The sequence below is a fragment of the Lolium rigidum genome, chromosome 2 (genome assembly GCF_022539505.1).
Source record: "Lolium rigidum isolate FL_2022 chromosome 2, APGP_CSIRO_Lrig_0.1, whole genome shotgun sequence".
NCBI classification, from domain to species: Eukaryota; Viridiplantae; Streptophyta; class Magnoliopsida; order Poales; family Poaceae; genus Lolium; species Lolium rigidum.
The window spans coordinates 165,136,804-165,161,848 of NC_061509.1; the positions used below are offsets into that span (position 1 = coordinate 165,136,804).

The window sequence follows — 25,045 nt, forward strand, 5'->3', positions numbered from 1 at the left end:
GGAAAATTTTGCACATGAAAAAAAGTTGGTACACGCCCGCGCCGAAGCCAATCGCCTCCCGCCTCCACCTTTTCGCGAGACGCGAGGTTAGCGATCCGACTCGAGACGCACCTTGGCCGTCCATCCAAAGAGCAGCCAACGGCTGGAATCAGTTTGCAAAACCGATCCGTGGCACACCCCCTCAACCAATCAGCGCCCACCTCTTTCTCGTATATAATCGTCCGCCCCGATCGTCTCCTGGCATCTCAACTCCCCACTCTTCCCTCCACCTTCCGGCGAGAACCCCCACCACCGCACCTCCCTCTCCGGAGAAACCAGCAGCACCCATGGCCCCCAAGACGGAGAAGAAGCCGGCGGTGAAGAAGCCCGTGGAGGAGGAGCCCGCGGCCGAGAAGGCCCCGGCCGGCAAGAAGCCGAAGGCGGAGAAGCGGCTGCCGGCGGGGAAGACGGCGGCCAAGGAGGGCGGCGAGGGCAAGAAGGGGAAGAAGAAGGCCAAGAAGTCCGTCGAGACCTACAAGATCTACATCTTCAAGGTGCTCAAGCAGGTGCACCCGGACATCGGCATCTCCTCCAAGGCCATGTCCATCATGAACTCCTTCATCAACGATATTTTCGAGAAGCTCGCCGGCGAGTCCGCCAAGCTCGCGCGCTACAACAAGAAGCCCACCATCACGTCCCGGGAGATCCAGACCTCCGTCCGCCTCGTCCTCCCCGGCGAGCTCGCCAAGCACGCCGTCTCCGAGGGCACCAAGGCCGTCACCAAGTTCACTTCCGCCTAGGCTGCTGTGTTGTGTTCTCGGAGAGTGGCTCCTTTCTTCTGTTTCGTCTTTAGGTGAAATCGGTGTTACTCTGTAGTTAGATGTCTGAGTTTGTGCCGAGCATGTCGTCTTGTAAGAAATTTGCTGCCTGTGGAACATCCCTACTGTTGCAATCTGAAGAAATGTTATCCTTGCTTCGAATCTGACTCATGTCCTTTTTAATCTGGGATATAGTAGTAAGTCTTACCACTACGAGCTTGTTGCGTGACTTTGTTTTGGTTTCATTGTAGGAGTCAGGTTCTGAACTTTTGGTTTGAACTATTTTAGAAGTTACTGTCTTTGTTATTTTTTCCTGATAATCTTGTCCGTGGTGATCAATGTGCCGAGTAGCTTTCGGCACTTGAAAATTTTGCACATGAAAGAATTGGGCGGGCTTTCAATTTGGATTCAATTGCTGTACAACTCGACTCATGTTCGTTTCAATCTGTGTCTGGGGATATAGTAATTCTTACTACTATGAGCATGTTTACGGACTTAATTTTTGTTTCAGTGTAGGATCTAGATTCTGAACTTTTGGTTTGAACTATTTTAGAATCTCCTGTCTGATCTATTGTTCTCTTGAGAATCCTGTCTGTCCTGCTCTGTGTGCTGAGGAGTTTTCTCTGATTTCAGATTTAGATTTAACTTTTGGTACCCGGAATTTTTGCACACCAAAAGTTTGGGCGGGCTTTTCAATTTCGATAGAATCAGTTACGCGCCAAGTTCCAAGTTTCCAACATCTTGTGATGGAGCACAGCAGAGGACCAGAGGTGCTCTGGTCTCGTTGTACTTGCGTACAACATTGCCTCTCCTTCCATGGTCAGGGTGTGGCTCAACGTTGGATGGAGGAGGAAGTAGATCTCTGTCAAATCATTTTCATTAGGCCATCGTGCACGCCACCGATCTGATTCTGAATATGCAATGCGATCCTTTCTGTTCTTACTGATCTGTGTCAAAACTTTTGATGATTTTGCTAGCATGGGTCTGAAATCTCTGGGTTTGCGCTCCAATTACAGTGCGTGGGCAGTGATTCGGGCACTCCTCTGGTCCATTTGGCTTGCTCGGAATGATTTAGTGTTCAATGATAATATCTGTAGCTCCCCCATGAATAACATCTTCAAAATGATATCCTTACTTTCGCAGTGAAAACTTCTGTGGCCAGCAAAGCGTGAAGAGGAGTGTGTGGTGATAATCAAGAAACTGAAGATGGTGGTTAAAGGTTCCTTCTTCCTGACAAAACCGCGCAGAGGTGTTGGTTGAGCTTTTAGCAGTAGTCTCCAGTTTATCTAGTTGCTCGCTAGTAGTGTAGTTTGTAACTAGGTGCTCCCTGGAGCTTCTGTTGTTTTTCTTCGTTCTGTGGTGTTCGAACTTTGTAAGGGCTAAATTCTCCCAGTACTCTGTGTTTGTGTGTTGCTTTTATATAAAAGCAGGCTTCAGCCTTTTCTCCGAAAGTTCTGTCGTAACCATCTTCTGTAATCAGAATATAGTTCTTGAACCAAAGTTGTATACTTGTATTGTACTGCATTTGTATGCCATTACCCTCAGGAAACATTTCACTCACGGTGTATTCTCAAACTGTTAGAGCATGTCTAACAGGCCCCGTATTTTTTCGCCCCTTAAAACGCGAGTAGAGGGCCCTGTATCCGGTTTTCGCCGGCCAAAAACTCGGGCGAGCTAGCAGACCCCGTATCCCCACCCCGTAAAACAGAATATTCTGTTTTACGGGGTGGGGATACGGGGTCTGCTAGCTCGCCCGAGTTTTGGCCCCTCAAAACAGGGTTTTTTGACAAATTGCATATTAGAACCAACACACCATTCACATAAAATAAATGTTTTACATCACACAATAATCGTCTTAATTATTACAATAATGTTTGTCGGAAATGTCAACAAATGTTCTAATGGAAGAATTAAACAAATAACAAATGTTTCACACATACAACAAATAGGAAATGAATGTTCCACACATACAACAATGGAAAATGAATGTAAAAACTCATTGGCCATGCAATCGCCAATGGTGATCAATCAGATCTTGGGTGAGCTGGTGATGAGTCTCGGCATTTTCAATGCCTCGATGAGCTGCAAGAAAAGCTTCAAGCCGATCAGGGTTCCTCTCGGGTTGCACTCGGGTGCCAACATTGTCATAGAAACATGGCAAGTTTAAACCTCTTTCATCTTCAATGATCATGTTGTGAAGAATCACACAACATGTCATGACATCAACAAGAGTTTCCTTGTCCCAAAACCTAGCAGGACCCCTGACAATTGCAAACCTTGCTTGAAGGACACCAAAAGCTCTCTCAATATCCTTGCGGCATGCCTCTTGATTTCTGGTGAAGCAAGCTTCCTTTCTTGTCAAAGGCCTGTCCTTTTTCTCTTTTATGGACTTGACAAGGGTTGCATAGTTAGGGTAAATACCATCTGTGAGATAGTACCCCATGGTGTACTCATTGTTCATAACTTTGTAGTTACAAGGTGGAGCATCACCCTTAACTAGTCTTGCAAACAAAGGGGATCTATTCAAGATGTTGATGTCGTTGAGTGTCCCCGGCAATCCAAAAAGCATGCCAAATCCATAAGTCTTGAGAGGCCACAGCTTCAAGAACAATGGTAGCATCACGGCTTTTGCCACAATACATGCCATGCCATGCTTTTGGACAATTTTTCCATGTCCAATGCATGCAATCCAAACTACCAAGCATCCCCGGCCACCCCTCTTTTCATTGATCTCCATGAGCCTTTTTGTATCATCCTCATTTGGAGCTCGGAGATACATCTCTCCATACAACTTGATCACCATCTTGGCAAACATACGCACGCAATCCGTGGTTGTTTGCACACCAATGCGAAGGTACTCATCGGTATAATCTGCTGGTATACCGTAGGCAATAACCCTCATGGCGGCAGAAATTTTTTGGTATGGGCTAAATCCCATGACTTGGGCAGCATTTCTTTTTTGCTTGAAATAGTCGCAATTTGCCTCGCAATCTTTGACGATTTTCTCGAACAAAGTCCTACGCATTCGGTACCGTCTACGGAAGAGGCGGGGAGGATAGGTCGGTACCTCGGCGAAATAATCTTGCATCAGCTGCTCGTGGCCGAGCGCGCGGTTCCGCGGAATGCACATACGCCCCATCACGGATCCTTTCCGCTGATCCGAGCAGCTTCATGCGGTCCTCCGTTTGCTTCAATCCGAACAGGAGCAGCATCATCTCCATCTCATCGTCGTTGAGCAGCTCGTCGATATCCGAATCGCCGGAATCCGACGACGACCAATCGGTGGTCGTCGCGTCCAAATCCGCCATGTGCACATCCTCCGAAGCCATCTACCACGGTGTACCATACATCAGCCCCAAATCCGACCAATTTACCGGCGGCAACGAAGAAGAACGCGGCGGAATACTCACCGGCGGAGAAGACCACGGCGGGAGGGCGGGCGGCGCGCGGAGGGACGCGGAACTTCGGCGGGGGCGCGGCGGAGGTGCGGCGGGCGTCGAAGAACCTCGACGAGGCTGGGCGGACGGCGGAGGGGCACGGATCTGACGGATTGCGGCGGCGGCGCGCGGGTGGCGGCGGCGGCGCGCGGGGAAAACGGGCGGGGGAACCGAAATGTCCGCGCGCGCTTTTGGAATTGGGATGCCGGCTTCGCCCACTATCCCCGCTCCCACCCCGCACAAGTAGGGGCGAGGACCCGCCCCGTACTCGAAAACAGCAAAAAACGATTCGGGGGGCGTTTTTACGGGGCGTGCTAGACGGCCGGGTAGAGCCGAAACCCTCAAACCGGCGGTTATTATACGGGTTTGCCCCTTTTACGGGGTCTGTTAGACCTGCTCTTACTGCAGCCAAACACTTTCTTGGTTTTATCTGTATTCGGTATATTTGCTTCCAACAACATTTTTGTGGAGTGAAACTGTAGAACACTATTCTTTGTATGTGTTATTGCTAGTCGACTTTGGGAGTTCACAGCAGGTTTTTTTTAATGTACACAGCCCGAATCAGTTGACGACATTTCTGGGTGGTGGCTCACTTCCAACAAACACTCTGTCAGAATTAACTTATGTGCTGCGTCCCTTTGGAGTCTCTGTACCTTACAAAATGAACTTCGGTTTCAGGATCCTAGGTGAACTCTGCAAAGACACACAATAAATACTAGTGAAATGATGCTTCTCCTGGACAGAAGAGTGTGGGGAACTGCTTCACATAGCCTGGGTCTGATCGTTCTGGTAGAAGCTTCGAACGAAGAATGATCTCTTACAGAAGGATTCTGAGAGCATATGGCGTATTGAGTTGTGGGATTCCCTTAAATTGGCTTGTCGGCCAATCTGTAAACCTGATACAATGTAAAACCTTTGTTTCATTGATGCAAATAGTGAGCTCTGCTCCTCTTTTTTGTAAACATAGGACTTCCAACATGTTACTGATGCTGATGATGTAATATTATTTTCGCGCAATCTAAATCTCAGGATTCAGGATAATTCTCTCCAATCCCCTATAATACACTTCAAATTAAAAAAAAACCTAATTGTGAGCTAGGGTCATCCTCGATGTGTTGGCACACTGTTTGACATGAGCTGCATGGGCTTTGTGTTGAAATTATAACTATCTCATCCTCGACGACGTGTCTCGTGTCTGTGTTGGTAGTCAGGTTGGACAATGTTTTGGATGTGTTGTACCTTTTCTATACTTAAATCAACAATTCTCTTCGGTTAATTGACAAATATAGGGCCTTGGACTCTGATTAAGAAAACACTTTCTTAAGTATTAGTCCTAACTCTGATTTTTTAACCAAACAACAAAGCGTCTCACTTCCCAAAAAGAAGAAGAAAGAAATTGCTGTCTTCAAATAGAATAGAAAAAACTACAAGACACACTAGCATGTGCTGCTATTCCTGGTCGGACTGATAGGCCAAAATGGAAATGGACAAAATCAGGGAAATTCACAGTGAAATCTATGTATTCTCAGTTATGTAGTAATGGTATTGGCAGGTCCTTCAACCATTTTTGGAAAGACAAAATTCCTTTAAAAATCAAAGTTTGGCTCTCCTTGATTTGGCATAATACAACTGCAACCAATTAAGGACAACATGACGATGAGAGGCTGGGTGGGCAATACCAAGTGTCAGTTTTGTAATGAAGAAAAGACAATTTATCATCTTTTCTTCACTTGTTCAGCTCCCAACTATGTATGGAGTGTGGTGGCAACATCAGTTGGTACAAGTAATAAACCTGGCAATTGGTTTATGGCTCAATTTATTCCTTTAGCAGAAACATGCAGATCACTACCCTGGCCGCTATTTGCTAAGTGATCTGGAAATTTCGTAATAGAGCTTGATTTGTTTGGATTGCATATTTATAAACTACTGGCCAGGTATGCGCTCTAGAGTTGCGACTTTGCAAAGAAATGCACCGAATGATCTTGCCGGTGCTGGTAGACCTCAGCTGGAAGCACTTGATATTCAGATGGCTGATGATGATAATGTTAGAGAAGATGAAGAAGCTAAAGAACATTGACATGTTCTTGTGGATAAAAACAATGTTCTGGGGGAAGAAGGAAAGTAAGGGGAAGCTTTGATTAGGATAGGTGTTCCTGTTTTTGGTCCCTATCGTTGAAAAATTTGCATCACTGGGTGCTTGCTTTATATATATGTCGTGTTGTTTGAAACTCCTAGTTCGAGAACTGAGTACTAGCTCAGTGGCAAGGCTAGCGAGTGTGCAGCCAGTCCATCCGGGTTCGAATCCCCATCTCGCGGTAATTTCACATAGAGGGGCGGACTTTAAACCGGGTTATTATCTTAGCGTCCATCCGCGGGGAGAGTCTCATCCTACCTAACAACGTATAGTCAAGGGAGGAATCATTCCCAGTTGGTCAACGTTTTTGAAACTCCTAGTTCTCGGTTATGAAAGATGCTAGCAGTACACGGCGCTTCACGCTTAGAATTTTTCGTTTTCCTTGTTTTACGTGGATGATGTTGGTGTGTGCTTATTCCCTTATCCCAAGTCAGGATCACGTGGAAAAAAAGAAAGAAATTATCATGTCAGTCGCCACACCAAATTTCGAGGTCACTATGCCTAAGCTACGCGAGATTCATCAAGTAAACTGCAAGGTGTATTTTTATGATATGCGTGGAATAGCCCCCAAAAGGTTATTCTATCGTCTCAAGTTCTGAGTAAGACAACACAGACAGATATGGCGTTTTGGCACCTAGAGCAACATATACTCCCCGGTTTGTCGAACCTCCCCATGCATGCTATTGGGAACCTCTTGGCCTTAAGGTGGCTGGCAAGAGAGTGGATCCTTGGATGGGCAAGTTCATGTCCTCTGCGCCAAGACTGACTCTCACCAACGCCCATTTGTCGAACCTCCCCATGCATGCTATGGGAGTTTGCTTACTTGGCGTTGGGGTGCACCAAGTCTTCAACAAACATCACCCCCGGTTCTACTGGGAGGGTTTTGGTTCGAGTGTAAATATCATTGGGTGTGCTGGGATGCGGTGTGCAAGCCCAAGTCCTTGGGGTTCTTGGGATTGTTGACACCAAGCTTATGAACACCTGCCTGATGGCAAAATGGATCTAGAAGCTTTATGCGGGCGAGCAGGGCCTTTGGGCTGACATACTCAGAAGCAAATATCTACATACTAAAGACCTGTTGGTCGATTCACACCAGAGCGGGTCTTAGTTCTGGAACGCCATCCAGAAAGTTAAACTGGTGTTCTGTTTGGGAGCACAACACCGGGTGCGCAACGGTTCTTCCACGAGACTTTGGGTACCTCAAAGATCGCTTCCCCACCCTATTTTCTCTGGCTTTAGACCCGGCCGTCTCGGTAGCCCGTGCATATAGGGATGGGGATTGGCACATTCCTATGCGTCAGGCCCTGGGGCAACGCGAAATGGTGGAGTGGGGGGCCCTTAGAAGGGAGCTGGGAGCTCCCTCTCTCTCTCTCTCTCTCTCTCTCTCTCTCTCTCTCTCTCTCTCTCTCTCTCCCAGAAGACGGATATTATTTCGTGGGCACTGGAACCTTCAAGAAGGTTCATGGTCCGATCCCTTTACAGGAGGCTGTGTCAGGGAACCCCTAGAAAACACTGACGAGCCGAAACGGCTGCCATCCCTCGACAATATCCGTCAAAGACAGGGGTCTTCCACGGGCAGATGTGCCTTGTGTGATGGGTGGGAGGATACAAACAATATCTTCTTTATCTGCTCTTTGGAGAGGTTTATGTGGAGCGTAGTGCGGGAACTACTAGGCTTCACCTGGAACCCTTCGTGTACGGCAGATGTATTTAGATTCCTGGATGGTTGTGTCGATCAGACTAGGCGCGTTCTATCTACTTGCTGTGCGGCTCTCCTATGGTTCCTCTGGAACATTAGGAACAAGTTTACGATCGAGGAAAAGTACCCTTCGCAAGGCTGATATCATATTCAAAATGTTCATATACTTACAAGTGTGGAAGCCAGTGGCTAGGAGGTAAAACCGTGAGGCGCTGGAGATGACGATCAGACGGATCCACTCTCTTCATGCGGAGCTGCGAGAAGGAATGGCGCCGACCTAATTCTCCTTTGTATCATCAGTATTCTCTAGGTTGAGCTTGTGGACTCTTGGACCTGTTTGGCATTTGGTCCATGCCTATTTCGCACTGTGTTGATGTGTATTTGACCCCTGGATCTTTGTTGTACTCTGTCGTGTTGTGGCTTTATTAAGTTAAAGCTGGGCTCGTCTTGAGCCTACCGTCTATATATACTCCCCGGTTTAATTTCTTTACACTTACATCTCTACATTTTAACTGATCACAAAGTTGTTTCACGAAAAAATGATATTTTTTATGTCGTATGTAAAAAGAAAAAATCCGAGATATTGTTTTGTTGTTTTTACACATGACACAGAAATATCTATTTTCACGAAACTTAACGGGGACACATAGAATATCGAGATATACATGCAAATTATTTATTACAAATTGTTAACAATTTGAATATTTTTCCGATGGCAGAAACATGCACCCGAGATGAGTAATGAAATTTCTGGTCATTAACGCATCATGAAAGTAGACCGAACCTCAGAAAATTTCGGTATTGTACAACGAAAGGCCTTGCCAAGTAACTGGGCTGCAAGCCCACACAAGCACCATTTCTTTCTCCACATACAGCGACAAGGACAAAGTCCTAGTGGAATGCCTCGTCGCTCGCAACGGATAAGCCACGCCGATCTCTCCTATCCTCTCATCGACACAAAACCACACAAAAACGCGCGCGAATCACCACAGGGGCACGACGTCGAGGTCCGCCATGACCATGCTCGCCTCGCTCTTCTCCCCTTCTCCTCTCCTCACCACCACCGCCTCCACCTCCTCATCGGCTGCCTCCTCCCAGCAGCCACCGTCGGCGCCGCAGTCTGTGAATGTGAGGCTCCCGGCGCCCAGGCCGTTCGCCACCACGCTGGCCGCGGCCGCCGCAACCGGCCTCCTTTTGCTGTCTCCCGCGGCGCCATTGCACGCGGAGGCGGAGTTCAAGACGTACTACGGCACGGCGGCGAGCGCGGCGAACTACGGCGGGTACGGCGGGAACGCGAGCAAGAAGGACGCGGCGGAGTACGTCTACGACGTCCCCGAGGGGTGGAAGGAGCGGCTGGTGTCCAAGGTGGAGAAGGGCACCAACGGCACGGACAGCGAGTTCTTCAACCCGCGCAAGCGCTCCGAGCGGGAGTACCTCACCTTCCTCTCCGGCTTCCGCAAGCTGGCGCCCGTCGGCGCCGTGCTCGACAACCTCGCCCTCTCCGACGTCGGGCTGCAGGACCAGATCTCGTCGGCGGACGGCGTGACGTCGACGGAGCGTAAAGACGAGGACGGGCAGGTGTACTACGAGTACGAGGTGGCCGGCGCCGGCGCGCACAGCCTCATCTCCGTCACGTGCGCCCGGAACAAGCTGTACGCGCACTTCGTCACGGCGCCCAACCCCGAGTGGGGGCGCGACGAGGCCGTGCTCCGCCGCCTGCACCAGTCGTTCAAGACCGTCGACTTCAGCGGCCAAGATTGACATGCCTGCTGCCCGCGCGGTATGTTGTGGTGGATCAAGCAGTTTTGTATAGGCGCGATCGGGGAAGAGGTAATTGATGTGGAATTGTGGATAATTAAGCAATACGATCTGGTATATCTGATCTGTAAATTATTTTCTCAGCTAAGTGTTGCTCTGCTGTTAGCAACGCAACGGCTCAATCGTAATGAATGCAAGTTAACCTGCGTAGAAGATCAGGGCCTCAGGGGCCACACGAGTTTATAGAACGAGTTTGTGACTGGCTGTTGTAGATGGAATGCGTACATTTTAAATGAAATTTTGTAAGGACTTCAGCGAAAACCGTTAGATTTCCGCACGATCTGGGGGAAATTTCTGTGTTCCATCGGGCTGACCGACCGAATTGTTTTGAGGTCTTGGCGATTCCAATCACCCTCCAGGCTCCGGATGTGGGCAAAACCTGTTCCCCGCCCAGCAGCGGCGAAAACCCTATACACCGACCAGGTCGGTGGCTACTGGCCACCGCACACCCCTGGTCGGGTATGGGCCGGGCCCATTTAGGCTGTGCAGTTCATTTTTGCTTTTTCTTTTTTCTTTTCTGGTTTCTTTTTCTGTTTTCTTTTCTTTTTTCTGTTTTCGGTTTTTGTTATATTTTTTCAGATTCGAAAATTTTATTTTTTAAAAATTGTTCAAATTGAGAAAATGTTTAAATTAAAAAATGTTCAAATTTGAAAACCGTTCAAATCTGAAAACCGTTCAAATTTGAAAACCGTTCAAATTTAAATTTTTGAAAAATTTTCAAACTTTGAAACTGTTCAAATTTTAAAATTGTTCAAACTTTGAAATTGTTCAGTTAAAAATGTTCAATTTCAAAAAATATTCAACTTTAAAAAATGTTCACATTTTAAAATTGTTCAAATTTAAAATTGTTCAAATTCTAAAATTTGTTCAGTTTTGAAAATGTTCAAATTTTACAGAATATTCTATCTCAAAAAATAGTTTTGTGTTTCCAAAAAAGTTGTTAGATTTTAAAAACGGAAATATAAATAGAAAAGATAAAACAGCAAAAAGGAAAGAAAAAGAAAAAAAAAGCTTACCTATTGGGATGGGCCGCGGCCCACTGAACCGCCCCGAGTTGCGGGGGTGTGCGGTGCGTTGCACCGACCGACCAGGTCGGTGTATAGCTGCTCCCGAAGACTAACGCCCACACGCGGGAGAGAGCGGGCCGCGGCCCATCTGGAGTCGTTTTTTCCCCTTTTCTTCCGTTCTTCGCTGATTTGGTTGGTTTTTGGTCGGTTCTCAGTTTTTGTTTTTCTTTTCTGTTTTTATTTTGTCTTTTCCCAGTTTTTCCTTTTCCTGCTTTTTTCTTTTTTTGAACATATTTTTCAAATTCGAGAAAATTTTAAATTTGAGTAAATTTCAAATTCAAGCAAATTTTTAAATTGAAGCAATTTTAAATTTAAGCATTTTCAAATTCGAGCAAATTTAAAATCGAGCAATTTTCAAATTTGAGCAAAATTTCAAATTTAAACATTTTTGTAATCCAAATTTTTTTGATAGGATTTTTTTCAAAATATGAAAAGTTTTAAATCTGGAAGTTACTAAAAAAGTTAAAAATTAATAGGAAAAAAATTGTAGGTAACTTTCTCTGGGTGCTGGGCTGGCCCAATAGGAGCAAGCCGGTGCGTGGGTGCGTTAATCCCGCACGCACGTGAGCGGGGTATAGGCTCGCCCCTGGATGTGCCCAAATCCTGTCTTCACGCCCTAAGCCCAATTTTTTTCGAAACATGAAAATGACTCAATCGACCTGATAGCCTAGATAACCGAATTATTGTTTGAACTTTGAGCCCATACAGAGGTCCACGTAGTATTTTGGATGATTCAAAAGTTCGTCAACTACCGTGTAAACAGTGTTTGTATTTATTTGTTATTCAAAAAAATACTTACATAATTATCACTTCACCATTTCAGTGTATGTTTCCCATTCTGCTCCTGCACATTTTCTCTATATTTCTAGACATGGCGTCTTGCAAAAACGTGTCGATGCTAATTGGGCAGACTGCATGTGCCAACCCTTGGCAACAAGGATAAAGATGGTGCATGGATGTCAACAACTCGTGTAAGGTGTTAGGTTAAGTCAGGCAGTGAGCGGAACCCTTGTGTTTAGCTGCCAATCATAGTTTGAAACCCTTGACAAACTCCGAGTGGTAAGCCCGAGGAAGCAGGGTATGAGGCAAAGTCATCATGCCCATAGGCAGACCTAGAAATTTTTCAAAGCCTAGGCGAGCCAAAGAGTGACAAAAAATTCCACGTAGACAACAACTAATATAAACATCAGATAGGGAAAATACACCTCCAACAAGGTTTTCATGTATAAAGATTAATGCGGTGCATAAAAAGCAAATAGCACTTTCAAATGTTTATCAGTATTAAATACTCCCCCGTTCCTATATATAAGCCATATAGTTTTTTGAGAAAAAATCCAGAATATAAGGTCTATTGCATTGCACCACTTGTATTGAAAATATTTTTAGAAATTTGATTATGTTTTCTTATCTTATGCAATGTTTTCTATTAGCTCGTGTTAATTGCGTAGAGTTAATCCTGCCCAAACATGGTGTAATTTTTCTGAAAATTGCATTCTTTAATTTCGGTGCCAGAATTATATGGCTTATATTTAGAAACGGAGGGAGTATAAGACTTTGAACATTTAACAAAGGTAGATATGAAATTCAATTGAGAAAATGTTGTGCTAAAATTGACAATTGGGAACCAAAGTACCAAATACTAACAATTTTGCAACGGTCTTCTGCTCGGAGATGCTGAAATCGAGCCAGCCCGTTGGCCCTGGTTTGAGCCTCCGCCGACCGGACTTTCCCTCTCACTTCCTCCCGCATCGGCCATTGTCATGTCCATGTTGCCACCTCGCTTCCATTTCCGACCGCGATCTGCGCCTGCCAACACCCGTGCGGGCTATGCATCCCGGTATGTGGCCTAATGCCTAGAAGTTCACTCCCATCGTCAGAGGACAACGTCGAAGCACCAGAGGTCGCGAACTCTTCGGCTTGCTTCCATCTAGAAAGATGCGCTTGTCCCGCTCGAAGAGAGTTTGAATGAGTTAAATTGGGAATTGGGGATCGATTCATTTTCAGATATCGATCGGTCAATCTTCTATTTCGGGAACGATTGATCAGATCAATCGGCAACTGGCACAACATATCCCACTACAAGAGGTTACGATGGCCCAGTGGTAGAAAGTGCCGAGTTCCTGGCCGGTTGGCCCAAACTGAGGCCCAAGAACCTCTCCGACTTTGGGGCCGGGACTGCTTGCATCACCCAGCACCAATGCCAGTGGCAGTGCCGCACGAGCCGGCCGTCTCGTTGCCCCGACTAACAAGACGGCCGCCCAACAAACCTTGAACACCGCGTCGAATTAGGGGGCGCCACCCTGACATAGCAGCTGGGATTGATGGAAGTTGAACCAGCCGGGTCGACAATCTTGATGACCCGAATTATAGGAATTTTGATGATGCAACCAAAGTTAAGGATAAATCCCTAACTCGCGCGCGCACTATTCCTTCATTTTTTTTTGTCTTCCTCGTTTTGGCAGTCGTGTTCATGATCTCGATGTATGCGCAAACACTAACTCTAGATTTGTCCCTACAAAAATATGACTCCATATACCCTTAAAAACTCGATAATTATAGTACTTTCTCTGTTCGCTAATGTTACATCCTCTGTTCACTAATTATGAGGTTGGGTGGTTAGGAGGGTGGTTGTACCCCCAGCCCACCAGAGTTCAAATCCCAGGTTTGACATCTGTGTGTCTCATAAAGGCGGAATATTCATTCAGTGGGAGGCGACGTTCCCGTCGACAACGAGGCGCCTGTGGTGACTTCGTCAATTTCAAGATCCAATTCGCCGGCTCAGTCTTCCGGAGGTGCTCATAGAGGTAGGGTGTGCGTGTGTGCGTTCATAGGGGTGAGTGTATGCGCGTGTATGTGAGCGCTTGCGTTTGTACTGTGTTTCTAAAAAAAAGCGAACTAAAAGGATACTACGAAGTCTTCTTTATCAAACGATAAGGTTGCTACTGCGTTTCGTATGTCAAAGCTAGATATCTTAATGCACGCGATCTGCAGGCATACGAGCTAGCAGGCTTCCCCCGGCTCCTCTCCCTCTCCCCTTCGACGGCCTAGCCGGTCGGAGGCGGCGGGAGAGAGGAGACCGGCCCCCTGTACATAGTAGTCTAGGTTCTAGTATGGTAGGTTGTATGGCGTTATGCCGGTTTGGCGTTCTGCCGTGTATCCGGAGGTTGTGGTGGCTGGAGCTTTCGAGCTGCTCCTGTTTGCCGGTGGTGGAGGTCTTCCTGTCCGCGCTGCTCTGCTGGTTGGAGCCGAAGATGGACGGGGCGATTTCTTCTATACCTCCCCCCAGTAAGCTCGCCGAAGCTCTCCTTCGAGCCGTTCTTCCTAGATTCGGCCGCCATGGTGGTGGGCGGCGACGGGAGACGACCAGATCTGGAGTTCCAGGGGTGTTCCTCGAAGCTTCTTCAGGTGAAGAGCATCAGCAACGGTGAGGTTGCGCCGCTGCTACGTCTGGCCAATGGGGCCTCTTCGCACCTTGGAGCTTGATGCTTCAATGGATCTTCTTCCTCCAGGCCAGAGAGCCACAACGGAAGATCTACTTCGACCTCAGTGCGACAACGCACGTCGACCTCGCCCCAAGTGGTTTCGTCCCCGGTGACGTTCTCGGCGGCCGCGACATCGAGGTCTAGACGACGCGTCGGTGGAGAAGGACCCGATCGTTTTTCGGTTTTCCTCTAGGGTCCTTTTTAGAATTTGCGAGGGCCATGCTGTAACTTCTTTCACTTTTAGAGTTCTCTGTGTAAGTTGTACCCACCGCTATAAATGAAGTTTCTGGGTCCATCTGGACCCAACCCCTGTTAAAAAAAAAAGTCATATGCCTCCTGGTGGCGGTAGGCTATAGCCTATAGCTATGGCTTGGCTTAGCTCTCACCGGCCTTCTGCGTGCGTGCATGCTGTTTCAAGTTCGCCATTTTACTCGTCACCACGACGTACACAGTTGCAGCCTGTGCAAAGCTAGAAAGAAAAGCCTCTCTCAAGTCCCGACTCAGTTTGAGGGAGACAGGAAGTAAGTGGTGCCATTAATTCCGTGCATCCATCCATCTCATTTGCTGGGATCCATCCAGGACGATGGCTCTGCCGTACTCCTAATACAGATGTGCATGCATTTACTCTCGTCGTCGATCGATCTGCCTAGCTAGCTCCATGCTGCTGATCTGCACAGCTTACTAATTCGCTGGCGAAATGAATATCAGGGCATCTCCAACGCGGCGACATCCAAACGGACGTCCAAATGGGCCGACGTCCATTTGCGTCGGGTGGCTCCAGCGGCACAATGCATATTTTTTTTCCATTCATAAAGTCATAATTTACATTAATAAAAAACATAAAAATGACATAAAGATGTGGTAAAAGTAGGGACTGTCTACTGGTCATCGTCACTGACGAGGTCGATGAACTCCGGCGTCGGCCATGGAAGCTGGTACGCCGATGGTGGAGGAGGTAGGGCAGGCTACGGCAACTGCGGCCAGGCCGTCGCCCGCGCAGGAGGATGTGGTGAAGGTGGCCAGGGATCCTAGGCTGGAGCAGCAGCCAGAGCGCGATCGTTGGAACGCGTCGGCGTGGCCGAAGGAGTCGCCGGCCTCCCCTGCGCGAGCGCGGACTCGCAGAGCTGGATTGCGAGCCCGTCCCACAAAGCGAGCTCGTTAAGCTCGTCGAGTTCGCTGTTGGCAAGTGCCATGGCAATGGTCTCCTCCTCGGTAATGTCCGGCTGCTGGGTCTTCGGATCCCACGCTGGCCCGCCATCATCGTGGTCGTACTCTGCCATGTCCACGTCCTCGTCCGCGTCCTCCTGGTTGTTCTCTTCTTCTTCCGCGGCGATCTCGCGGTCGAAGTAGTCGACGTTGCCGAGGTAGCCAGCGCGGCGGCGCGCGTCGACCTCCCATGTCCTGAAAGATATCCAGTTGTAGGAGTTGAGCGCGTACGCCTGATCTTCCCGGAGATCCGGCGGCAAGATCGCTCGGCGACGGTGCACCTCGTCGCGCCGCTCTCGGCCCTCACGCGGCACGAGGGGGACCGGCACACGCCTCGAGTTGAGGTATCAACCCCTCCAGGAAGGTTTGCGTCCGTCCATGGTACCGGCCGGTTTTCCTCTGAAAGCCGGCGCGCGAGCTCGACGCGGACGTACCGTCCGACCCTTGGCTTCTTGCTGGACTACGAGCCGCTAGCCTCGTGGTCGTTCTTGGTCTTGCGGAACGGCCATCATTTCTTCCCCATGGCGTCGGTCGGGTGGATAGTGTGGGCTCTGGTAATGGTGTGGTCGGGGAAATGGGCGCCGACAACATCCCTTTAAGAGGCTCGGACGCCATCTCGCCTTCAATATCCTGCCACTGCGACGCCGCCCAGCTACGCACGCTCGCGGAAGCCGAGGCGCACCATTAACGCGGCCCTGGAAAGGCTGCAGCGCGCTGCCCGTAAGTAACGCCTCGGAAGACGAAGCAGTTGTGCCCCTGCCAGCAGTAATACCTAGGGCTAGCTGGTTCCGCCGGGGCGGTGGGAGGGGGGGGGGGGGGGGCAAACGGCGATGTCGGTGACGGCTCTGGCAGATGGGAACCCTAGGGGACTATGGCCTTTGTGGATCCAACCTCGGCTATTTTCACGTGTAACCTCGATATATGTTTGCCGCGTAGGCGTTGTCTGGTGCGAGACAGCCACAGGAAGTCGAGAGATTGGAGGGGCGGTGTGGACTGTTTGCAAGGTCACGTCAAAGGAACAATCCATCCATCCATCTCTTCGATCAATCGATCCATCACCAGTTTCTGTTTGTAGCTAGGTAGGTCAGGATGGCGCGTGCGTGTGAGTGGACTGTGGATCGGGGCATATGTGTGTAGACAGCACCCAGCAACGTGACTTAGACTCCACACTTTCCTAACCTGCACTGTCCTTTTGCTCCACCTCCGACGCCTTCCCCTCCTCCTGTCCATGTCGTCGTCTCTCTCACGCACACATACACTAGCTCTAGCTCTAGCTAGGTAGAACTAGGCACCTGCATATACATTTCACGCAGGCAGGCCGTCCACATGCGGAGGCCGGCCACGACCCTGCCTGCCTCCGGTAGTTGCGATCCGGTTGCGACATGTCTAGTCACCGGTTAAATTCAGGCCCTGTCGCCAAAAGTCGAGCACCAAAAAGCTCGATAACCTCATTTCCCAAGCTCACCGGTTAACGATTTTGGTGATCAAAAGCACTGGAACAGACGACACCTCTCATGCTGGAGCTGGACAGAGGGACACATGCATGCCAAAGCTAGCGCTAGGCACCTCATCCATTTCCCAACGCGAACTACTCTAGCTAGGATTCATGGCAAAGCTAGCAATGTCGACCACAACAACATCACCTCGATGGATTAATCAGCTAGCAGGGTTCCAGGAAAAAAGGTTTATGTGTCCTTTGATCCCTATGCGTGCTAGCCATCGTCAACGACCCTTTCTGCACACACGCACGGATAAACAAGTTGATCTGGATCCCATGTTTCACTCACCAGTAATCAGCTGCCTCGAAACCGTGGCAAGAAAAATGTATTGAGTGTGCTACCTACCAAGTGACCAACACACATACATGCCCTTCTTAAAAATCCTCCTGGGGCCTCGCAAGCGTGCGTGCATGCGCGTCGTGTGGCGTGGTTAATTAACCAATTGAACTTGGAGTTGAACGTAACGGACGGGGAGACCAGGAGAAGCAGCGGGGGAATATACAAGTGACATGCTGTCCCGCGCCCAGCGGGCCGGGCAGGAACAGGGCGGTCTCCCTTGATTGGGTTTACGAGGCACTAGCTTTTCCCTTCTGTGATCTTCTTCTTCTTCTCTCTTTTCTCGTCGTATCAGACGCCTCACCAAACATAACCCTAGCCAGAGTGAGAATCTGTCCCAGGTAACATGGCCCCGTGAAAAAGGCAACTGGTTGTTGCCCATCTGTGGTGTTTAATCCCAATATCCCATGCATGCACGCACACGATAAGTTAATTTCTCATACTACTCTGTTTCAAGAAATGAGGCGTCCACATTTTACGTATTTTTTATTTGACTAAAAATTACTTTAAATAGATAAAGATTATTTGTATGCAATTAGTATCATTAAAAAGTGCTTTTCAATACGAATTTAATGATACTAATTATATAATATAATCAAGAATTTGTTGCTCAATTTTTATGATTAAAGTTTATCTTGAAATACGCGTGCGTCTTATTCTTTGAAACGGAGGTAGTAACTAAATAAGTGGCATCATAAAATGAGCTACGCCCTCCATCTCGATCTATAGATCACCCGCGCATCCTAGATCCTCAATTTAACCAAAGTACTATTATACTACTTTAGATACCCCCCCGATCCATATTAGTTGCCATTAATATAGATATATCTAGACCTGTTTTAGTTGTAAGTATATCTATACTAGTGGCAAGTAATATGAATCGAAAGAAGTACCCATAAAACATATATTATTACAAATTTCAGATGCTATACTTTAGGCATCCTTGATGGATTACAGGAGACAGAGTGCCATGAAGTGGCTTGCCTTAATTTGGTAGTGATGTCAGTTTTAAAGTTTCCGTTGCGTACAAAATTGGCCATGGGTCAGCATCTTTTGTGTCCAGCCTTGAAATGGATTTGGAAAACATGTTGCCAACCCAAGCATCAAGTTTTCTTCTGGCTCTTGATTATGGACGGATTAAACACTAGGCAGCTCCTCCAGAGGAAATGATTCTTCATGGCAGATTACTCTTGTCCAATGTGCAATTCACATCATATAGAATCCAGAAATCATTTGTTTTTTACCTGTCCTTTTTCCTGCTTTGCTGGAGGTACATCTGTCCTACATATGCACTGACTCACGCACCAGTTCTCTCATTCATAGAGGGCTTAAAGGGGGACAGCCATTCATCAGCCTTTCTACTTACAGATCACTGTTCTTGTTTGCTGGTCTATATAGGTAATCAGAAATCACCACATGTTTAAAGAAGTGGATCCTAGTGTGTACAGAGCAAGGAGCATATTTAAGAAAGAAATGGCTTTACTTATTCACAAGGCTTCTAGAAGGTCTTATGCTGACATGCAATCTTGATGCAACAACTTCTCTTAGTTTCTTGGGTTTAGCATGTTAGTTACTTTCTTTGCGCTTCCATCAAGCTCTGCTCTTTATGTTGTTTGTACCTTTGTAACTTAAAAAAATGCAGTGGGGAAACCTGTTGTCCAGCTTCAATAAAAATGGTGTAATTCTTGTGTTGTATAATTTAATTTATATTTTCAAATTAACAACTTAGGAATACTCTCATGCCCTAGAAATTTGGACAAATTGGTGTACTTTGGAAAACTGTTCACTACTATCATAGATTCATAGTTAGCACTTTGGGCAACTCCAACACGGTGACGTATTTCATCAACGCGTGTCCTTTCATGCCCTCACGGATAAACAACTTTGTCAATGTGTATCCCGTTTGAGGTTATGTCCAAGGAATTGTTTACATGCGGACCCAATTTCGGCCAAATTTGGGTTGGATATGTATCTGCATGGATAGACAGCGGGACGCTCGTCTGCACATCCTTGTCCTCGATCCTCTGGCCCGCAAGTCGGTGACATATTGTCCATTATCAAAAGAAAATTCACTAAAATAAATGACACATTACAACAAAATTGGAACTACAACTTAAACTGAAATTATGACTAAAACATATTCTACTAGGTCGCTACGTCTATCCTTGTCATTGTTCGTCGTGGCCTAATCCCTCCTCCCCGCCTCTACTTCTACGCGCGCTCGACGGGGCATCTCCAACATGGCAAGGCAGGCAACCTTGCGCGCGGTGGTGTTTTCCTCTCTCTAGGCGAGCTGATCCGCCATTGCCTACCGCTCAACGACCATGAACTGGTAGACAGCATCCTCCCTTCCCGATCTATCACGGGAGATCTGCACGACACGTTACTCGATGGACGTGCTAGTTAGCTCGAGAGTGACGACATCTAGCTCCACTCAGCGGCAGTTTCAAAGGGGGGTAGTAAGGCCACCTATTTCGGATACGCTGGCGGCTCCGCCTCCTCCTCGCTCTCCTCATTAGAATGTGGATAAGCGGGGTTAGAGAACATGAGATGCTAATGCGTGGCTTGGACGATGATGGCTGGCACGACGGGCCATTTTATAACTGGATACCTGGGAGGGAAACGTTGGCGCGCAGCCTAGACGAGGTTGGACGACACAACATAACATCTTATAACCAGAGAGCTGGGTAGGAAGCGCCGCTGCAACTGGGGAGGTGATGTGTGTGAGGCCACGCCATCGTGGCGAAGCCGCGCGGGAAGACGAACTGCGGAGAGGGTAGGCCCAATTTTTTTTAGATAAGGGGTTCTTTATTGTACTACTTAAAAGGTTTAAGCATTATACCCGACCTCTGCATAACTAGGATGCACACAGCCGCACACCAGCCACAGTATAATCCAACAAATTAAAAGGTTCGATACATAAAACATGATGATGTTGCATCAACCCTAAGATGATGAAGAGCTAATGATGTTGGGACTCCAAGTGCATAGTGTTGTGTCAGTAGAGTATTTTCCCCACAACGGTGACTCGAATTTATATCGAACTCTCGGGAAACTGAGCAAAGAGTATTCTCTTCTCTCTTCTTCTAGCAATCCTGCAAAGTAAAATAAAAGCCTTGTGTCCCCAACTTCACCATGTGGTTGTCAAACACAAGGTTTCGTATAAGTAAATAAAACACAAGTAAAAATAAAGCGATTAAAACTATTTAAAATAAAGTAACTAAGTAAACAATTGTAAAGGGGCTGATTGTTTTTGGTGTTTTGGATGCACTAAGAAAAGTAAATATTTTTGTATTTTCAGATTAAAATAGTGCAGCAAATAGAAAAGAATATAAAAGCAAGATAACGATGTTTCTTATGATAGAAAGTGGACCGGGGTTCATGGGTTCACTTTACTATTTTCTCTTTTAAGTTGTACTGGACAAACAATAATTCATCAATGAGATATGATGCTGCAAAATAATCACATGTGAAAGATACACATTCATATGGGAATCACATCCTAACATAGAGATGATGCAAGACATCTCTATTATACTCCACCAGAAAGCGAAAACTCCAAACAATCTTGTATTAAGAATTAACATAGCATAACCATAAGTACTTTGACATGATGTTTGAACAAACAAGATCATCACTTTTCTCACGTGATAGATCATGAATTTTTTGTCATTATTCAATCACTAAAACCATGCTACTCCATCTAATACACACATCACCCCCCACACGCTCTTGCATAGATGTTGGCAGAACAAATACTGAAGAACGGGGTACATAATATGCATCTATCAATACATCTTGCACATAATATGATCATGTCTCATATCACAATATCATAGAATAAGGATACACCACATAGGTATTACAAATATGGCCATACTCATGTAGGGTAGCTCATATGGTACTAAGAATAACGAAGAACATGAGAGAAATAGATCAAGCTACTGCCACAAACCCGTAGTCCAGAGGAGGACTACTCCGCCTTGATCATGGTGATGATGATGAAGACGTTGGAGAAGGTGGAGATCCCTGCGACGGTGATCCCGGCGGAGTTCCCCCTCCAATATTCTCTGCGGCAGGCCTCTGTTTTCGTGTTTCGGTCTTCTGCGACGCTCTGCTTCCGAGAACTCTTCGGGGCCATATATAGTGACTTCTAGGTCAAAATACGTCGTTGGGCGAAAGAATTAGGTCAATTGGGCGATCGACGGTTTAAAGAGGCTGGATGGCGCGCCCAACATGTTTGGACGCGCCACATGCCCTCTTTTGGGCCTCAGGCCCATCCAGGCCTCCTCCAAAGCTCCAGGGTGCTTCTCCCAATGAAAAAGTAACGCTCCAAAAATCCCAGGTCAATTTGACTCCGTGTAGGTCTCTAAAAGTGAAAAATACGCAAAACAAGGCTTTCATGTTCTGCATTGGTAAATCCCAAAAAATCAATGTAAAACATGTTATATATGTTGCAAATATGTGGGAATTAATATGATAAATGAAAAAAGTTCATGCATACATTTTACATGCATCAACATCCCCAAGCTTACCTATGCTCGTCCCGAGCATAAAGGTGATAAAACTAACATGAAGTTTGGAGTTTCCCTATTATATATAGCTTCGAAATAATCATGCAAAGTATCACAAGGTTCAGTAAACAAAGAATGACAATAAATAATATGAACGCATGAAGTGATAACTCTTACATTCTACAAAGCATGCATAATAGTAAATAGCATTGTAAGAAACATGAATGATAAGTGATGCCCACACCTATAGGGGATCGCGGAAATCTTCAATGGGAAGTATTATCCAAATTTATATTTTGACACAAGAATACCAATAAGACTTTAGCAATTGAGACAACACTCTCAATCTCACATATATATCAATAAACTCACAAATCAAGTGGTGATTTTATAGCAGTTGATTCAAAGCAGTATAAGCAAACAATAGATAAAAGCAACATATTTCTAGTTTTCACCGGAATAAGTAATGTGAAACTTTCAGTGGCTAAAAGCGTAGGCATGAGGCACAATGGGGTAATGTATGAATGATATTGATCATGTAATGTAATCCATCTAACATAGTATTCATCTCAGTTGTGTAGGTGTTGATCCAAATGTAGTTATGCGTACCAACTAAGAGAATTTGCATAACATCTTTTGTCCTGCTTGCCCATTTCACCGTGGCCAACTTGGAACTACAAGCAATTAAGGTATACCCTTTCGAATAGAGCATAACAAAGCATTAAGATTCATGAACACACATAATCCTTGAATTATCACATCTTCCCCTTAATTTTCCCCATCTGTCACCTTAGGAATTCGCTTGGTCAACATAATAACAAGTAATACACCTTACAGATAAATACCAGCCTCAAATATATGATAAATCAATATAGGTTCAGTACTGAAATCATGTCACTCGGACCCTAGTAAAAAGCATTAAACATAGAAAAGGTGTACTAACACTCATACAAGAATATCTTCAAGATAAACACCTGAATTCTCGATACATATGGAGGATTACATGATCAATCTCATCCGAAACCCATCCACCTCTTAAGCCTACAGAGAACTACTACGCATGGTGATGGAGAGTGAGTCCATGATGGTTGGTGTTGATGTTGGTGGTGGTGATGATGAAGAAGCCCTCGAAATCCCTCTCTCTAGGGTGGAGAGTGATGTCTACGCACGCTTCTATTCCTGTAGACAGTGTTGGGCCTCCAAGAGCAGAGGTTTGTCGAACAGCAGCAAGTTTCCCTTAAGTGAATCACCCAAGGTTTATCGAACTCAGGGAGGAAGAGGTCAAAGATATCCCTCTCAAGCAACCCTGCAATCACGATACAAGAAGTCTCTTGTGTCCCCAACACACCCAATACACTTGTCAGATGTATAGGTGCACTAGTTCGGCGAAGAGATAGTGAAATACAAGTGGTATGAATGAATATGAGCAGTAGTAACGGCGCCAAAAAATAGCTTGCCGGCGTGCAGTTGATGGTAGTAATATTGCAGGAAGTAAAGATGCAGTAAAACAAGAAATAAGCGATGATTGCGTATTTGGAAACAAGGCCTAGGGATCATACTTTCACTAGTGGACACTCTCAACATTGATCACATAATAAAACCACTCTACACTCTCTTGTTGGATGATGAACACCATTAATTGTGTAGGGCTACAAGAGCACCTCAATGCCGGAGTTAACAAGCTCCACAACATTCGATGTTCATATTTAAATAACCTTAGAGTGCATGATAGACCAACGCAATTATACCGAGTACTAACATAGCATGCACACTGTCACCATCAAGCTATGAAAGGGGGAATAGATCACATCAATACTATCATAGTAATAGTTAACTCCATAATCTACAAGAGATTACAATCATAAACTACGCCAAGTACTACATGATGCACACACTGTCACCAGTACGTCATGGAGGAGGAATAGACTACTTTAATAACATCACTAGAGTAGAACATAGATTAATAGTGATATAAAGCACATTGCAATCATCAAGGAATATAAATAAGTACTTCACTATGCTATTCTGAATTACTCTCTGGCAAGATAACGAACACTAATTCATCATGTAGGCAAACCTTAAAGATGTATTCCCAAGTACTAATAAACACCCCACGCCGTCACCTGTGAGCATTCATAGGAGGTACTAACACACCACAATTTCATAGAGACATCCAACTCAAATCATAACTCGAGTGAACAAGTATTCTATGAAATATAGCCTAAGAGACCCACACGGTGCACACACTCGTCACCTTTACACACGTGGGACAAGGAGTCTCCGGAGATCACATAAGTAAAATCCACTTGAATAGCATAATGACATCTAGATTACAAAGCTCATCATATGGATCTCAATCATGCAAAGCAACTCATGAGATCATTGTATTGAAGTACATGGGAGAGAGATTAACCACATAGCTACCGGTACAGCCCTTAGCCTCGGGGGAGAACTACTCCCTCCTCATCATAGGAGACAACATCGGTGATGAAGATGCGGTGGTGTCGATGGAGATGCCTTCCGGGGGGACTTCCCCGTCCCGGTGGCGTGCCGGAACAGAGACTCCTGTCCCCCAGATCTTGGCTTCCCGATGGCGGCGGCTCTGGAAGGTTTCTCGTACCGTGGCTTTTCCGTATCGAAGATTTAGGTCAGGGGGCTTCTTATAGGTGAAGAGGCGGAGTCGGAAGGGCTACGGAGCCTCCTCACACTAGCCCCCCCCCCCTTGGGCCGCGCCGCCACCTTGTGTGGTGGGCCTGCGGCTCTCCTCCGGTACTTCTTCGATATTCTGGAAGCTTCGTGGAATTATAAGATGCTGGGAGTTGATTTCGTCCAATTCCGAGAATATTTCCTTACTAGGATTTCTGAAACCAAAAACAGCAGAAAACAAGAACTGGCACTTCGGCATCTCGTCAATAGGTTAGTTCCGGAAAACGCATAATAATGACATATAATGTGTATAAAACATGTGAGTATCATCATAAAAGTAGCATGGAACATAAGAAATTATAGATACGTTTGAGACGTATCAGAGAGCACGATCAATCTGACCCCCGAAA

At 46.4% G+C, this 25,045-nt stretch overlaps 2 protein-coding genes across 2 annotated transcripts; both read left to right on the top strand.

Annotated features, from left to right (window-relative positions):
* The first annotated feature begins 326 nt into the window (after positions 1 to 326).
* On the top strand, positions 327 to 849 carry LOC124687631 (histone H2B.2). Its single transcript, XM_047221404.1, has one exon. It carries the CDS (start codon positions 327 to 329, stop codon positions 777 to 779), a length of 453 nt encoding a protein of 150 aa, XP_047077360.1. The 3' UTR covers positions 780 to 849.
* An 8,131-nt stretch (positions 850 to 8,980) lies between these two features.
* On the top strand, positions 8,981 to 10,027 carry LOC124692558 (thylakoid lumenal 19 kDa protein, chloroplastic-like). The gene has a single exon (XM_047225951.1). The coding sequence runs from the start codon at positions 9,082 to 9,084 to the stop codon at positions 9,826 to 9,828; it is 747 nt and encodes a 248-aa protein (XP_047081907.1). The 5' UTR covers positions 8,981 to 9,081; the 3' UTR covers positions 9,829 to 10,027.
* The last annotated feature ends 15,018 nt before the right edge of the window (positions 10,028 to 25,045 follow it).

Excerpts from the sequence above, each read along its gene's own strand:
- LOC124692558 (XM_047225951.1), top strand. The coding sequence starts at position 9,082 with ATGACCATGCTCGCCTCGCTCTTCTCCCCTTCTCCTCTCCTCACCACC.
- LOC124687631 (XM_047221404.1), top strand. The coding sequence starts at position 327 with ATGGCCCCCAAGACGGAGAAGAAGCCGGCGGTGAAGAAGCCCGTGGAG.